At 34.0% G+C, this 19163-nt stretch overlaps 1 protein-coding gene and 1 long non-coding RNA gene across 2 annotated transcripts in view; one reads left to right on the top strand and one right to left on the bottom strand.

The window, feature by feature from the left end:
* LOC128178461 (F-box only protein 22-like) overlaps window positions 1–19163 on the bottom strand; it is a 51362-nt gene that overhangs the window by 18281 nt on the left and 13918 nt on the right. The window contains exon 2 of the mRNA XM_052845631.1: window positions 2323–2593. Coding sequence (XP_052701591.1) covers window positions 2323–2593 — 271 coding nt within the window. The remainder of the gene's footprint in view (window positions 1–2322; window positions 2594–19163) is intronic.
* LOC128178462 (uncharacterized) lies at window positions 2957–3835 on the top strand. Its single transcript, XR_008242957.1, has 3 exons — window positions 2957–3164; window positions 3344–3563; window positions 3795–3835. It is a non-coding gene; the product is annotated as an uncharacterized LOC128178462 (long non-coding RNA).

Genomic DNA, 19163 nt, shown 5'->3' with positions numbered 1-19163 from the left:
AAAGGTATGTACCGGTAGGTAATGGGCCTCAGGGTTAAATCTAATTTTTCAAAACCGTAATGCACATCTATGGAACAGTTCCTATCATATCCCAAGATATGATTTGTCTATCCATTAAATCATAAAAGGAGTTCTAGGATCTATGTTTTTTTGAAGTGATAAACGTCAATTTTCTGCTACTTTTTGACTCCCTGGATGAAATTTAAATTTTAAAACCTTACTGCACATCTATAGAACAGTCCCTATCATATCCAAGATATGATTGTCTATCCATTAAATCATAAGAGGAGCTTTTGGATCAATGTTTTTTTTTTAGTGATAAACGTCAATTTTCTGCTACTATTTGACTCCCTGGATGAAATTTAAATTTTTAAAACCTTATTACACATTTATAGGACAGCCCCAATTATATCCCAAGAGATGGCGTAGCTACTCCAAAAGTTGTAAGAGGAGTTCTGGGAGCCATATTTTTTTTGCAAAAAAACGTCATTTTTTGTTGCCCACTGATCCCCTTAATAAAAAAAAAAATTCTGGAACCTGATCACACCTCAATATGACACCCTAATCATATTCTAGAAGATCATTTGGCTACTGCCAAAAAAAATGACGTTTTTGAAACCAGTTTTTTTTTGGTAAAAAAACGTCATTTTTCAGCCATTAAATGACCCCCAGGACAAAATTGAAAATTCCGAAACCTTATTGCGCATCTATAGGATACCCTTAAACATATTCCAAAAGATGATTTGTCTACTGTTAAAAATGTAGGAGGAGTTCGAGGAAGAAGGTTTTTTGTGAAAAAACGTAATTTTTTACCAATTATTTGACCCCCAGGACTAACAGAGAATTTTTGAAACCTTTTTACAAAACAACATGATACCCCAAATCAAACTCCAAGAGTTCAGTTTGCTGGTTTATAAGATGTAAGAGCAGTTTGAGAAAGTAAAACGTGACAGACGGACGGACGGACGGACGGACGGACAGACGGAACAGGGTAACAACAATATGCCCGAACTTTCTTTAGAAAGTGCGGGTATAATTAAATTTCTTAATAGAGTTTGAGCGCTGGGTACCCTGTTCCGTATATAACGGTATTATAGAGTCAACTCAGCGTCCATGCGCCACAAAACGGGGCTTATATTGTCCATTTTGCGCCAGGGACTCAGATTTCACTTGGGTGGCAGGAGTCCTAGTTTAAGCGCTAGTCACCTTGGTAATATTATTTGTGTTCATTTGGGATCGAAAAATCTAATTTGATATAGTAGATAAACGTAAAAAAATCGTTATTGCTGAACAGCTTATTGCTGAATAGCTTGACTATGGTTGGGCTATGTTATAGTTGAAACAAGTTGCTGTCCTTTAAAAAAAGGACTACAATACGTGGACCATTTGCATGTGTTTTCAACGAAAACGGGAAAGCCTTAAGAATATCAGAGATTCCACCAACTCTAGGCCCCTGCTTTTAACCACTAAATTTGTACGTTGGATTACGTATATGTATAGCCCTGACTTTTTATCTCAGAATTTAGAGGGTTCATACTTCTAAAATAATTATGATCTATCTATTAATGTAGTCTGCATGTATAGTATCAGGCATTCGGCGAATTCTACTATTTGCGCACACATTACGATTCGCACTACTTTGTTAACTACGCAGTGACAGCTTTGTTTAAATTGATTTCATATTTTGATGCATTTTTCTTGAGATTTAAACTTTTATACAATGACATAATTATTCAATCACACTTAAATGCTTAAAATTTTTTAATCGGGAAGTACTCTAGCCTCGCCTACTATAAAAGTAAAGTTAAGTTACATGTGTATACGGAAGCAACAAAACATTGCAAATGTATATGCTATTTGAGGCATGTTGTAGTTTCGGCATAATATTAACTTATTTCATAATACTGACAGTTCATATCACATGCCGATTATTTCTTTAAAAGGAATACTTTGTTTCTGTACTGACTACTGTTTACCGACAACTTTACAATTACAGCGCCTTTGAACTTATGTGTGCATATGGCATGGAATCCGGATCCCGATTCAGATAAACTTGTGCTAGCCTGGTCCCCTGAGCTGGAACCAGGCTAGCTCATGCGCAGGCTGAATTTTCCCCATAGCATCCTGTTTAACCTCGCTTGTATATTTTTCTGCGTGGACCTCAGGGTCCACGCAAATAATTCTTTGGATTTGTTCTAAATCTTTTTGCATTTTCAGTGAAAGTGAGGACAATAAGTATAACCCCGGCCAATTTTTCTTGGATGCTTCTGTGCAGTAGGGGTTACTATGAATAAATGAATCAATGTTAATGAAAAGACTTACGTTGTTAATTTTCCAACATCTCTGGACAGAATCCTTCTTACATAGCCCCCGACCACAGGGAATCTTAGACTAGCATCTTCAAATTGCTGTTCCAGAACCATCTCTGTTAAACTTTCAATATCCGAGAAATATAGAATGGCCTTCACCTTGGGATTTCGGAGCACATCAATATCCAATTCTGATACATTTGTAATTTTAAGCCCGTCTATCTCGGGAATACTTAAACATGATGCTGCCAGTTGTGAATTTAATGGACTGTATTCATGCCCTCCTGTAACAAAAAAATCAGTAAAATATTAAAGTTCATGTAATCATTTAACTCATTTACTAATCACAACAATACGGAAGCGCATTTAGGACCTATCAAAAAATATTTTTGAATTTGATATTACGAATTCTTGAATTTGTTAAAACGAATTTAAATCGTTATAACGAATTGTTGAATCCGTTATAACGAATTAAATTTGTTATAACAAATTTTAGGAATTCGTTATAACGAATTTAATCTCTTAATACGAAAGCCCTGAAGGGACATGTTGATTTTTTAAAAAAGCAAAAAGTAATTCGAGATCTCGAATTACACAACTCGTTCCCACAGATTATCAACTCGTTCTCTCAGATTGAGAATCCGTTATCACGAATTACTAACTCGTTCCCACAGATTATCAATTCGTTCCCTCGATTTAAACAATCGGTTTTCTCGGATTGTAATTCGTTTTCTCGGTTTGAAAAATCTGATCAAACGGATTTGAAATTCGTTATTACGTTTTGATGAATACATACATCTCTCATATTCCTCATATCAATCAGCAGCTAGAAAGGGCACTAGAATTGGACATAAAGTAAGTATATCAATTAAAGCAATTAGAGAGAAATTTCGACTAAAGTAATATATATTTATGTATACACCGTTATGTGCATATGTAAAGTTGGATGTCCTTGCAACTTTTAATTGTCTTAATGAGTCGCGGGCTAGCTATCTTTATTCGTTAATACTTTAATTCATAATATTTTTTTGCAGGAGACAATCTACAACTTAATTCACCAGTACTTCCATTTTGACTTGCAATACAAAGATATTGTAATCATTTTAGTTCTGATTGTCATGGTGGTGTATTTTGATGAAAAAATGCTGTCAAACCTGGATAGAAGAATTAAACGATTTGCAGAACCGTGGTCTTTTTACGAGTGACAAGTTGGACACTAACCTGCTTCAGTTTTGTTTGATGAAAATACTTCAGGTATTTAAATAAGCTACTGTTCTCTACACATCGTTAAACATTTTGTAGAATATAAAATTTAATATTATCTGAAGCAATATACTAGTTCCACAGACAGATTATTAACAAATAAGTTATAGAAATTACCAAACGAATTAAATGCATCTGTTTAATATTTATATTACGGTATTCATTTACGATTTGTCAATTGTTAGTGGTAGTGCAATATTGATATCAAATATTTTTTTCCAGAATGAGTTAGACGAAGTGGCACATGTGTGGAATGCTCATTATTTGCAATCCACCAATGAATGAAGTGTTCGAAGCTGTCCTTCTAATGTATATCTTTTCCTGGAACTGTTTCAAGTTCAAGACTATATTCATCCGGTCGATGTAGAAGTTCTTGAGCTTTGTGACGTGAATGTACAATCGGAAACGTTTTTCCCTGTTACGAAGAAATATTTGAACTCGGTTGCATTTTCATGGAGGAACAATACTTTGATTTACCGTTAAATATTGTTGAGGGAAAGGACCTATACGTAAATCTTCATTCCTGGATCATGAAAATGTTGAAGTCTTGTGATGAAACTGCCACCGTTAATACGTTTTCAAAATACAAGGCGATACAATTGATGCATTGATTGTGTTTTGATTATATGATATATATGACAAGTTAAGCCCACTTAAAAAAATAAGGGCTTATATAAAACAATTAGCATATTACGACAAAAATTTTGGGCCAATAAACTGGCAAAACCTCAATGAATATAACACTGTGCGTTAGCAAAGATGAACGTGTCATTTGCGAAAAGAAAGTGGGCGCTCAAGATGTGCATTGTAGATTCGGCAGAAATCTGGGAGCACAAGGGGGGGGGGGGGCAAACATTTCATTTTATCATAATATGGGTCATTTACAGCTGTTTTAAATGATTTTGTTGTCTTCTCTAAATCTTCTTTAAATGATTTTGTTCGGTCTTCTCTCGACAAATTTGAAATGTGTTAAGATGACACATTGAAACATTCAAAATGTCAGGTTTGTTTTAAAATGGAGAGATGACTAATTAATATTTACTTTTTCAAAATATTTTTGGAGGATAAATTTAAAGTAGATTTAGAGATATAACAGTTGTTTCAAACACTACATGTATTTTATACCGCATATTACATGTATAAAGTTTCGAACTGACTTTGTCCTTGATTAGTGAATACAAGTAGTTTTTTTTAGTTACCAAGTACCCTTGGTGTTTCCTTTTTTTTTTTTTTACTTTTTATATATGCTGATATAACATTATGTAAATCTACGTAATATATTTATACCCTTCGCAAACAACGTTTTTTTTTTGGGGGGGGGGATATAAAGGAATCACCTTGTCCTTCCGTCCGTCTTCACGTATGTCCAGAGGGTGTGTCATGACTTGACCCAAGGACGTTTGGGCAAGGTCAAGGTCATTGGGAGGAAAAGTGCAAAATCGTGTCTGGTCCATATCTTTCTTATGGAGAATCATTGGAAGTTCTTACTTCACAAAAAGATCGCTTATAAGCTGAGGGGTGGCATGATCTTGACAAAAGGTCATTTGAGCAGGGTCGAACTCGCTGATACGTGACGGGAAATATGCAAAATTTGTGTCTGGTTTATATCTTTTTATGTAGGAACAAGGTCATTGTACGAAGTCATTGCTTAAGAAAACTTGATTCCTTTCTGTGTCATTTCTTGTTTTATTGGAATTGGGCACGTACAGTACCGATCAGACCCAACCTAACAGAAAGTAAACCCCAACTAAACCCTGGGTTTACTTTCTGGGTTTACTCAGGGTTTACTTTGGGTTTACTAGAGTGGACCCAGAGTAAACCCAAAGTAAACCCAGAGTGGACACAGAGCGTAAACCCGGTCAGAAGTATACCCCTGAAAGCAGATGCTAACTGCGTATTAGGAATATACAAGAGGCGGGAATTACAGGCAGTGGGATGGTAAGATAGAACAGGTCTGCTTCACACTTCAATGCATAAATTTGACCTCAATAGTAATTTCCAAGTAAACCCAAAGTAAACCCCGAGTAAACCCAAAGTAAACCCCGCGTGGACCCAAGTTTTCATAAAATAAACCCAGAGTAAACCCCAAGTAAACCCCAAGAGTAAACCCAGGGTTTAGTTGAGGTTTACTCTGTTGTTAGGTTGGGTCTGATCGGTACTGTAGCACTTACCCTTTCCCCCTTTTTTGTTGTCAATATTCTTTTAAAGAGTCTGGCCCCCACTTTCAAAAACGATGTTACGTTCCTGTGGAAATAACAAGAAGGTAAAATTTGACACAAACTTTTTTGTGTCAGGCCACATAAAATTAATTGTTAGATTAATTTCATCCTTGCCCGCCCCTCTGAAAATGGCCCGCCCTGATGTGTTTTATCTCTCGTTATACATAAGTTCATACAATTTAATTGCTGCTTGACATGTGGATTATCGTTTGATTCCAGTCATGCTTGTTATTAGAGGGATGCAAATGTCTTTATGCATTAAGGGTTAAGTTGAAATGAAATGGAATTTAAGAAATAGAAATTGATTTGTGTACTCATATAAGCATTAACAATTTAAAAAAAAATAGAGCAATTGTTATTGATAAAACTTGGAGTTACGATTTTTTTCTTAGCGGGGGCTATCATTTGTGTGCATGCTCACTGTACCTAGCTTGATTTGTCGTTATTGATTTCTGTCATATGAACAGTATGTTTTCTTCTTATTATTAATTCATTATGATATACAATATAACTGTATTCAAATATATGCATTAACATTTCCAATATTATTATTTATCGGTGCACCGTCTTAACCCCTTTTTAGAAAGCTTGTGAGGGTGTTTTAATAGCCGGAATAGACATGTAATTCAACTCTCAACATAACATAGTTTGAGTAATTAATTTTTTTTCGAACCTGTACATATCATTTCGAGGTTATAGACAACTCCCAACTGATCCGTGTCGATGGTTCATGCAATTTTACAATCCTGTGCGCCTAATATCTTAAAGGTGGTATGGGACAACTCCATGTTGTGACGTACTATTTATCCAAATAAACAATAAATGAAGTGTAATTTTATAAAAAGTATTTTCCATAATTGTCACATAGCAGCGTAGCGCAGTTGGTTAGGTCATTAACTACAACTCTGTAAGTCATACGTTCGTGTCCCGCTTAGAATTCAAAATTTTTTACTTTTCAAACAAATTTTAAAACTGTTTTTAATCAAGTATTGCGAAATTAAAATATTATAAACCGGTGAAAGTACTTAATACATAGTGTACTTCAATGCACATAATATCGACAGATGTCCCATACCACCTTAAAACACCAATATGAATATTTTCATACATAATTCATTACAACTTAAGTCCATCACGAATGTTAATCCAACTTTCTCTGTTGATCAGTCTGCCAACTGGAAGACGGCTGCGTTAGAGCTATTTGATATTCGTTCAAACTCGGCAAAGCACTGATTCTCCATAAGAAAAATATGGACAAGACACGAATTTTGCACTTTTCCTCCCAATGACCATGACCTTGCCCAAACGTCCTTGGGTCAAGGTCATGACACACCCTCTGGACATACGTACAAACGGACAGACAAGGTGATTCCAATATACCCCCCACCCGAAAAAAAATGTTGTTTGCGAAGGGTATAAATATATTATATAGTTCAACATAATGTTATATCAGCATACATTTAAAAACAAAAATGTTAAAAAGGGATTCACCAAGGTTATTTGAACCCAAAACATTATTTATATTCACTAATCCAGCACAAAGCCAGTGCGAAACTTTATACATGTAATATGCGGTATAAATTTCATGTAGTGTATGAAACAACTGTTATATCTCTGGACTTATCCTCCAAAAATATTTTGAGAAAGTACATAATTATTCATCTCTTCATCTTTATTAAAAAAAAAGACATTCCAAATGTTTCAATACGTCATCTTTACACGTTTCAAATTTGTCAAGAGCAGACCCAGAGACAACAAAATTATTTAAAAAAACAGCTGTAAATGACCCATATTATATTAAAACATTTTGCATATAATTGCTATAATTCCAAAAATGTGCTAAATTAATCAATTAAATTTTTGCCCTCTTTCTGCTCCCAGATTTTTTTCATGTGCATCTTAAAGGGGCATGGTCACGGTTTTGGCATAGAATTATTTTTCCGATTTTAATTTTTACAATGCTTCAGTAAAGCATTTTTAATAGGCAACCTAAATTTTAGTGTAATTGGTTGAGTTATAAGCGAGTTAAAAAGCTTACAATTCTTTGCTATGTAAACAAAGCTTTTGTTTACATTTTTAATGTTAAAGTGAAAATTCCAATTATAGACCTAAAATGAATGTGTTTAATGTTAAAAACTGTTTATTAATGCTTAAGAGCATGTCTACGAGAAAACCATGCAAATATGGAAAAAAGCTGCGGCAGCAAGTCTCAAGAATGAACAGAATTTTATCATAGATTTAAAGGATACCCATCTAGGGTCAGATATATGATGTTTGTTTTTGCACTGGATGTTTCTATTTATAGTAACGTCCAGTATTGCATTCTGGTTAATTAGCCTCTAAAATCCAGAAAAGTTAAGAGAAAAATTGTCAAATTCAGTAATTAATTACAAAATGTATAAACAATGTTTGAAAAAAATAAGACTATATTCTTAAAGAGGAAGTTCAAACCTTTAATCGTTGCATATTTTTTTTCATATATCTATTTACACCATGAAGTCCCAAGGGTGTAAATGTTGGCAGGATGCCAAGAAATGATAATTATACATTTTTGTCAATTTTTCAGAAAGAATTTCTCAGAAAATGGCACGTTATTTTTTGAAATTTTGTGTTAATAAGAAACTGTTTGATGTATTGTTACAAATATATAAAATCCATCTTTGGACTCTCAAGGACTAAAAAGTAATAAATTAACAAAAACATCCCATTTTCAAATAAAATAAAAATTTGTTGGTCTTTGAAATTTTATTTTACAAGCGATTTTAATCCACTGAAGTCAATATTTGTAATTAAACATGAAAAAACCCACCCTATTTTGCTTTTAATTAAAAAAAAATTAGTGGATATCATTGTTTCTCATAGAATTCTTATTCATTACATTTGCATTTCATTACTACTGTTAGAATTGTCTCCCCTGTTGCGCTCTTCTGTAGAGAAGGTAAACTAGTCGGAATGTTGACAAAGCTATACAAGTTCAAGTTCAGGCTACATGTGAAAGTATTGAGAAATGCTGTGAGTGTTGTTAATATATGTTATGATATTGAATGATTTAAATTGCACAAAAATTGCCCCATCTTGTTAGTGTTATTCACTATATCAGATATTGAAGTTTGATGGAGACTTGTATCTAGTCTATAAACTGCTATTTTCTGTCCCGATATAATTAAGCAGCACATTTGGACGAAATTTTAATCAAAATATACAAACTTGTGATAGAAGTACAATTAAAATAGATGAAGGGGAACTTTTCCAAGATAATCTCATTCACAGATTATCATATTTTACTCGAAAAAATCCACAAAAACGAGAACTGATTTCTTACAAAGATTTAATTTATAATGGGGTATGACCTGAGCGTAGCCTGGTCACGATAAGATTATTCTTTCTATGTTGAAATAATTCGGAATTCACTAGGAATGCCTTGTGCAGTTTTTCATCGTTATCCTCGGAGTCTGTTGCAATAGACATCTCATTTCTATACGTTATCATTTCACTGGCCATCTAAAAACTACCCTTTAGATGTTAAGGTTAGACTTCATGGAATCTTGAAATGACGGGGAGGGGGCCAGGGTTTTTTAAGTTCTTGAGAATGTAACACAGTAAGTACATCTGAAATTAATAGAGAGGTCTACTCCCTACCTCTCTATTAGCAGTTAATCTCCTCTTGGAAAAAATTAAAGTTTGTACAGTCGTTTTACCGGTAACGAATATTTGCCAGTATCGAATAATGTTTAGAAAAAATATTGCTAAAAGACGAAGGTAAACTTTTAAAAAACCCTAGCTAGGTAATTATAATACAGAAAAAAATATTCTATCAGTGTGTGAAGTTGTTTGACATTTGCACAATTATTTACCGAATTGTTTACAAATTAAAAAGGTGACCCAGGTATGAGCTGCCGGAAATGCAAGGCAGAAAAAACGAAAGTGTGAAAACAAATAAACCTAACTATGAAAATAAGTTTGTTATTGACCCTATTTGGTGGATAATTAGTAATTATAATCCATTTAATAAGATAATGCATCATATTAAATAATAATGGAGCTTTGAATGAAATTACGACCTCAAATAGAACCACGTGTAGTTTTCCTAGTTTCGGTTCACTGCAATAGAGGCATTATTTCGCTGGATATATTGATAGATATACGGACAAAACAAAGGCAAATGACAATTACTTATCATCAATTACTATTATAGAGTGTTTTCATGAAAATTCAATTTCATAAAGTAACGCAAATGAAAACTGTTTAAGTTCAGTTTCAATTTGACGGGAAAACGGTATAATAAAAATAACGATCATATTATTTGTTTAAATGACGTATTCCCACAATTATTTTTCTTTCTTCATTTATAAGTCTATTAACATGTACCTCTAGTACATTTTTGAAATTAACTCGCCTCAAAATATTCGGTCAGAAGTAATAGAGGGCACTTGATTCGATACTGGAAAACGAATTCGAAACTAGGAAAATGGAGGGGGTGTTGAAATTACTATCTCCGTAATTCATCCTTTATATTTTCAGAAGTTTGATACTACATTTTAGAAGGACAAAGAAATGTGATTTAAACAAAAATAAAAACATTTGGAATTCCTATAATAATAGTCGCATGCACGACGAAACCGCATACTGATTCGTTACCGGTAAAACGACTGTACCTTTTCTTAAAATTAAAATATAGTTGTAAAGGAAAAAATGAGGTGTTAGGTTACCCTTTCCCCCGGGGATCTCAACCTGCGAAAACCACATATGAATATAAACATAAACTTCCGGTATAAAAAAGTTATCCCAAATATTAAAATAGACATCATAACTTGTTTTTGTGGGATTGTTATTTGGGATGTTATTTAATTATAACCCATCATAAGAAGACCTGGTCCCAGAGTTATGAAGCAGTCTAATAAAAAGTCAAAATTTTTACACTCTCTAATTGTCTTGTGATTAAAAAAATTGAAAAAATGAAATGCTAATAAAATGTGTCTCTATATTATATTACGCTGATATTTACTAATTTTAAGCGTAATTTATGATGTATCATATTTTTTATTAACATTTTTTCAGGCTTGATATCGGGTCCCTCTACCCCTCAAACAAAAAAGTTCAATTCTTTATACTGTCGGACAAAAATAATTACCAAATCTACCTTATTCTATGATCATTTAATGTGATGGACATTTATTGGCAATTGATACCACACCACTTCCACATTTTTGAAAATATTCTGTTAAATTCAACAAAGATATGTTTAATCATTTTTTTTTTCATGGAGGTGATTCTTTTGTTTTTTTTGTTTTTGTTTGTTTGCTTGTTTTGGGTTTTTTTTGTTTGTTTGTTTTTTTTGTTTGTTTTTTTTTTTGGGGGGGGGGGGGGGGCTTTGAAATTTGGTCCTACTTCCTGAATTAAAAAATCACTAGTTCAAGTATGAAAAAATGAAAAGATCAATTATTAATACATGCAGAGAGAGAGAGAGAGAGAGAGAGAGAGAGAGAGAGAGAGAGAGAGAGAGAGGGGGGGGGAGAGATTGTCAATCTGTGGTAAACAATATGTAAAATTACACACCAAAAGAGCCCGGCTTTAAGTATTTCAGTACTTTGAATTTTGTAGTTTTGCACCTGTAATTATTCATTCGTGTATCTAATGGGCACTCTGCTTGTCTTAATGTGTAGCACTGGCAAATAAGTCCACTTCAGCTTACATGTATATTCAAATTCCCATTTTTCCATGATTTCTCGTGTTTTAATGACATTGATTTAAAAAAAAAAACAACCTGAAACGTGTTGAAGCAATCCTTCAGTTCAGTAAAATATTGTTTGGCTCGCGAATATGTCTGGTTTTTTCCCCATAATATACATGTTACAATGTAGAGCTAATGCCAAACTACAGATTCTGGAGAGTTTTAAAAGTAGAAAAATGTCCAACTTTAAGACAATATATTTGCAATATTATTGAGAGTCCAAAGACAGATTTTTGATATATTGTAAAGATAAATGTCCTTTTATAACTAGAAACAGATTTAGTGAATTTTAAGAGCCATTTTCTGACTTTTAAGCATTTAAAAAATGTATATTTTCACAATTTTACAAAAAGTTGGAAACATGCCAGATTCGTGACCTATCTGCACTTAACAGAAAGAATATATGGGAATTCTCACAAAATGAATTACACAAGTGTACCTTGTTAGTGTTAACTCTAAATGACTTTTTGAATTCATATTTAAACTAAACTCAGAATTCTTAACAATAATTTGGTGAATTATACAAAATTGTATTCTTAAAAGGGCCAAAATGCTATTTTTAGTAACAGTGCTGCAGAACCAAGTTTAGACTGACCACATCAAAATTTTTTTTATGGCAAATTAATTCATATAGATGCACACTGTTACACACAAAATATGAAGTTGATCAGAGAACCTTGCTCCCACCACCTTTTGCATGGTTTTCTCGTAGACATGCTCTTAAAATGAAGTAAAAGATATACAAATCAGCTTGAAAGAGATTCATTACTGGAATATTGACCATATGTAAAAAAAAAAAAGAGGGCACGAGCCTTGTTTATATGACAAAGGATTGTGAGGTCTGTATCTTGCTTATAACTTATCGACTGACTCTCAAATTTCAATTGATCATTAGAAATGTATTCTTAAAGCACTTTCTTTTTGCACGTGACACGTTCATCTTCGCCAATGCACAGATTTATATTTGTTGAGGTTTTGCCAGTTTATTGTCCCAAAATTTTTGTTGAGATATGCTAATTGCTAAATTTTTTTACTTAATATTATGCAGGATATACAGATTTGTTTCGACGTGTTTCTGCCCAAAATTCCCAAAAAATGTTTGACAATGCTATTAATCATTTAGAATGCTTATTTATAAAAGGGTACCTGCAGCCCAGCCAATGTCGAACTTATGTCAGAATTTATTTATCAGAATTTAATGCAAAATCCGCATCGAAATCGACTTCAATACAACATTTCAAAACCACTGGGTTTTTTTTCATGCATAGCACATGTTATGTATTATTGCAGCAAATACTGTTTTTCGATTATGCTTTAGGACACGCTTATTTTGTGTCGCTAATTTTTTATGAAATAATTGGGCCATAGGTTTCAAAATTGATTTGTAATGTTATCACAGTAAAGGACACTTGAAAAATATAAATATGATATTTCATATGACATAGCCAGGCATTATAACCAGGATGTGCGCATGCGTGAACCAACTTTCCATCGGATTGGTAAACGTTTGGGAAGAAATTCGATAGCTTCTTGGAGAAACTTCGAACTGATGATAGGTGGGTGCCAACAAAAAACAAAAAACCGCGACTTTTATATCACATAGTCATTAAAAGTGATAGGAATGTTATGTACCTTTGGTTTACACTAAAAAAAGTTAATTAAATATTTGCGAGGACAATAAAGGCAATGTTACGGGAAAACAATAGACACGTAGCTTCAAACGGGTGGGTGGGTGGAGGTGGCAGGGAGAGGCCTGCAGCTGCCCCCCCCCCTTTCTAGCATTTTCGGAGCATGTAAAAAATTGAAAGTGACTGGGAGGAAGTAAACAGTGAAATTTAAGTTTGAGATAAACTTAGCATTTCTATAGCTACCACCACGGTGTACGATTTTCGAATTTTTGAAAAACATTTTTTTTGCATGTCAAGAATTGTCTTGCGATTCTCCCATCCCACCCCCTCTTTTCACTTGTTCGCGATGCCACCTGCCTGAACAAAATATCACGGCTTCCTTACATATAGCAGTAAAAAAAAATGGGGTTTATATATTAACCATTATTATGCCTTCTGTCAGTTTGTCACTATATATTCAATACTCATCTATTTTCGCATAGTATTAAAGGATTTATATAGCGTAAGCATACTATGCCGAAATAGAGCACGGCAAATGTTTTCAACGAAAATCTTTCAATCGCCGACAGCGGGATTCGAACTCACGACGCTAAAATCATTCAAGCTTGAAGCCCAACGCGTTACCTCTACGCTAAATTTGCCGTTATTAATATGTACGGTATTTATATATATATAACGTAGATATATACGACTGACATCAAGCAATTAAAATTATTCATTTTTCCAAAAACATTTCATTATTGACGGTAATTTTAAAGTTAAAGTTTCTTATAAACTTTTGAACAAATTGATTGAACATTTTTCAAAGAAATTCTACCCGAGAATCACAAAAACGCTTTTTAAAATGACGCTTGATAAAGAGTGTACAAGAAAAAAAATCAATGAGATTTCGTCTGCTAAACATTTCGAGTTTTCTCGGTAAGGCCAAACGTCTCTCATTTCTTGAAAAGAACATAAACCTTTGTTGACTTTTTCTTGTACAACAACTTGTTGATTAAATAAACAATCAAATCAATTGATTAATTTGAAAAAAAAAAACCAAAAGCTTGCTTTTCCAGTGATAATTTATAGGTACTTGTCAACACTCGAAAGTCACAGCTACTTAAATATAGCAAAGCACGTCAGTATATTCAACAGTCGGCATAATAATAACAATAGTGTTGTGTTGTGCATGTACTATGCCTAAATAGTAGTCAGGGTTTGATACATAGTGCACTCGCCTCCGGCTCGTGCACTATGTATCAAACCCTGACTACTATTTAGGCATAGTACATGCACAACACAACACTATTATATAAATATTACTGTATCTCATACAATATACCATTCACCTGGTTCTATAAATACCTACGCTAAGATTCAATATAAACAAATTTAAGGTTAGGAGGAGAGGGGTAATTTATTTTGTTTTTCTGTTTTTTCAGGGGTTATTGGGGAGGGGTAGGGGTGGTCAGAACACCGAACCCATGTAGCTCTATCCAAAAACCCTCACGGCTTCCTTACATATAGCAGTAAAAAAAATGGGGTTTATATATTAACCAATATTACTGTATCTCATACAATATACCATTCACCTGGTTCTATAAATACCTACGCTAAGATTCAATATAAACAAATTTAAGGTTAGGAGGAGAGGGGTAATTTATTTTGTTTTTCTGTTTTTTCAGGGGTTATTGGGGAGGGGTAGGGGTGGTCAGAACACCGAACCCATGTAGCTCTATCCAAAACCCCTCACCAACGTCTGTGTGGCCATCACCAGGGTCTGCATACCCATCACCAGAGTCAGAGTACGCACTACCAGAGTCGGTGTACGTATCACCAGGGTCTGTATACGCATAACCAGATTCAGTATACCCATCACCAGGACACCAGGGTCTCAATACTTATTCCGAGGGTCAATGTGTCTTTGTGCTCATCAGCAGGGTCTGTTTACCCATAGCCAGAAATCCACGTAACCATCACCAGAGTCTCAATGCCTATCGCCAGGGTCAGTGTACGTTTCACCAGGATCTATATGCCTATCACCGTGGTCTGTATACTAGTATTGATAGGGCCAGAGTGCACATCACTAGCGTCTGTATACCCATATCCAGAATCAGTATACCCATCACCAGGGCAAGTTTACCTATAACCAAGGTTAGTGTACCCAATTACAAGTGTGTGTACATGTATACGCGTAACCAGAGCCAGTATACCCATCACCTGGGTCTCAATACCTATAACAATATAGGTTTTGAGACCCTGGTAATGGGCATCCAGACCCTGGTGATATGTATACTGACCATGATGATATGCATTAAGACCCTGATGATGGGTCTAATGACTTGATGATAGGCACACAGACCCTGGTGATACGTTCACTGGCCCTGTTAATAGATATAGACATCCTGATAATCGTAATATTGACCCAGGTTATGGGTATACAGATCCTGGTGATACGAACACTGACCTTGGTGATATGTATACTGACCCTGATGATACGAACACTGACCCAGGTTATTTGTATGCAGACCAAGACGATTGGCACACAGACCCTGGTGATACGTACACTGACCCTGGTAATAGATATAAACATCCTGATAATCGAAATACTGACCCAGGTTATGGTTATACAGACCCTAGTGACACGAACATTGACCCTAGTGATACATACACTATGGTATTAAAACATTTTAAGATCCTAATCCGTGGGGTTATTGGGTAAGGCGTACCTTTAACTTCAATTTTACAGTTTATTTTCCTCCCTTTCATTTCAGTTTTTACCTGGTCCCAAAACCCTTTGTTAATTCAGCTTTTATATGTAAATTTAAGAAAACTGTTTGCTGCGAGAAAACGTGTGCTGAAGGGGATAGTATCGTCCCCCTGCCCCTGCTCCACTCCACACCCCACTCTCCCACTCCGATGCTCAGTGCCTGTTGTTTTCCTGTAACATTGCTCTTTGTTGTTCTCTCAAATACTAATATTTATTCAACATTTTGGTGTAAAATTAATGTACACAACATTCCTATCTCTTTTACTGAACATTTATTATAATGTAAAACTCAAATTTTCCTATACTTTTTTAAATTGCACAAATGTTAGTTCGGAGTTCCTCCAAACAGCTTTCGAATTTCCTCCCAATCGTTTATCGAGAAGTTGGTTCACGCATCCGCACATCCTGGTTTTAGTGCCTGGTTGTACTATATAAAAAATAGCCTATTCTATACATCGTTCTGATGAAAGTTGGTTCACGCATGCGCACATACTGGTTATATTGCCTGGCTACATCATATAAAATATTATATTTATACTTTTAAGTGCCCTTTACTGTGATAACCCAGCCCAATAATTTTATTAAAAAAACGATAGACCCAAAATGGACGTGTATTATTGCATAACCGAAAAACAATATTGGCTGCGCTGCGTAATAATACATAGCATGTGTTCTTCATAAAAAAACCCAGTGGTTTTAGAAAGTTGTTTTAAAGTGTGAAATTAATATAAATGTAAGTATTAAAGTAATAAGAAATCATTCTTTGAATATAATGAGTTGATAATTTCGGTCAGAGCATGGTCAAATCTATCATAAATCCCTTCGATCTTTATTGGATTTGATCACGCCCCGGCCAAAATCACCTGAGACTAGTAAAACTCAAAGAAAGATTCCTTTTTCTTAAATCAATTTTATTCCAGACCGGTATTTGTTTTAAGTATGGTGTAATCTCACGATTTGGTGATGTAATGAGATGAAAAATGCAGATATATGTTAATACATTAGCATGCTCATGAACTGATAGCATTAATTAAACAAATTTTTTGGAATTTTGCACAGAAACCCGTAGAAACAAACCTGTATATATTATATTTTGGGTGAAATTGCATTGCTACATATATAACAGATCTTAAATATTTTGTTTCTATCTATGTAGGAATTCTAGCAAAGCTGATAAAGTAAGGTGTCTTTTGGAATTGTTACATCTGTTACCATGGATACAGCAACAGCTGTGACAATATGTTCCTCCACTTTTGTTTTTACGCCAGTTTACTTCATTTACCATTTCGCCGTTTAACGCCGATAAATTGATTGGCGCATTTCGTTGTACGCCGATATGGGACAAATGAAGTCCGCCCCGTTTAATTTGTTCCCCAAAACATGAAATTTGTTACCACAAATTTGGTGAAAATATGTTATAACCGATTTTATAAAACCGAAATTACAAATCAAATCTTTGAAATAACAAATTCAAGAATTCGTTTTTTCAAATTTAATTTGTTAAAACAGATTTCAAAATTTGAAATAACGCATTCAGCAAATTTGTTATAACGAATTAAATTCATTATTACGATTTCCTAAAAATTGTTATAACAAATTTTATTCGTTATAACGGATTCAACAATTCGTTATAACGATTTAAATTTGTTTTAACAAATTCAAGAATTCGTTATATCAAATTCAAAAATATTTTTTGATTGGTCCTAAATGGGCTTCCGTACAACAACATTAAAATTCCAATGAATTTTTTTTACTACCATAAAAGTGAATGGATTGTTGCAAAGAGAACAGGCATTACTTTGAATTGCTTCGCTTTGCGTCGGGCAATATTTCGTCGTTTGGGGACTATTATAATCAATGTTGCCCTTAACCCCAGTCAATAATTGTATAATATTCATCTTCACAAACCTAATTTACAAAAAATCATAAAGCCTTTTTTTCTCACCCAATCACCAGCTACTAGTTGTTTGTTTCTAAAGAATTTTCTCTATATTTAATACTGCAATGTTAATTATTTATCTTCAAAGTTGGCTAAAACAGAATTTTCAGTAAAATGGTACATTTCTGCATAGTTTTGGCCTAGATATCCTTGAGGACCGGGCTGCTCCATGAAAAATCTTAGATAATTTGATAAGATTTGTTCAAAGAAATAAAAAAAGAGTTAATCTAGGGGCAACCCGGCCTGGGGTCAAATTTTGCCAAAAAAAAAAAAAAAACGACAGAAATTTCGGTAACTGATTTCTATCATAGTGAACTATATTTACTTCTCTAACAATAACGTCTGGATAACTCATTAGGTTAAGGGGGATTTGCAGCCATCTTGTACATTTGAAGATAAGAATGTAAACATTTCTTACACTTGCTTTTTTCAACCCGAAACCGGCCAAAAGATATAAAAGCAATAAATTTGAAGTCATACATGTCATTTTGTTTGAAAAGTATGCATAAAAGAACAAGACAATGCACTGTTAATCACTTGAAACTGCTGTCGAACTGCACAGCTATATACTTTTTCTGAATATTCAAAATTCGGAAAATATATGAAGGGGGTTCATTGCTGTCCCTCGACAACCGTATAACTATAACCAATTATCTTGTTCAAAACTGAATGAGATATGTATTCATCGTAATTATGATCCTATACGGGAACGAAGTGAAAGAAAACATTCCTTATTTTTTAAAAGATATTGTGTTTCAATAGAATAAGAAAAAATTGAGGCAAAAAACGCGTCACGCGAGACTTTTGATAATTGCTAATTAGTCCCTGGTTGTAAATAAACGCATATAAAGTACATGTATCGTATTCTAGAAAGTAAACTGAAAATAAATTTTAAAGATAATACAAGTGAAAAGCTGTCAATGTGACAGCAAACCGGGTTTTCTTTTATGTGAACTGTATCCATAATCCATGTCAACCCGTATCCAGTGAAATGGAGTACCCTATATGCAACATTTTGCCAAAAAATGACTAAGTTCAAAAGCTAGTATTTTTTTCATAAATAATCAGAAATCAAAATCCTAGCAATATGCACACCTCTGATATATGTACAATTGATCTGCAAAAGAACAATTTCCTATCTTGAAAACTGTAGGAGGAGTTATCCGCACAATGAGGGTACCCTATATTCAATATTTTGCCAAAAAATGACTAAGTTCAAAAGCTGGTATTTTTTCGATGAATTATCGGAAATAAAATTCCTAGCAATATGCACATCACTGATATAAGAACAATTGATCTGCAAAAGAACAACTTCCTATCTT

The sequence above is a fragment of the Crassostrea angulata genome, chromosome 3, assembly GCF_025612915.1.
Source record: "Crassostrea angulata isolate pt1a10 chromosome 3, ASM2561291v2, whole genome shotgun sequence".
Lineage (NCBI taxonomy): Eukaryota > Metazoa > Mollusca > Bivalvia > Ostreida > Ostreidae > Magallana > Magallana angulata.
The sequence above is the reverse complement of the archived record's forward strand: the minus strand, read 5'-3'. Positions and strand labels throughout refer to the sequence as shown.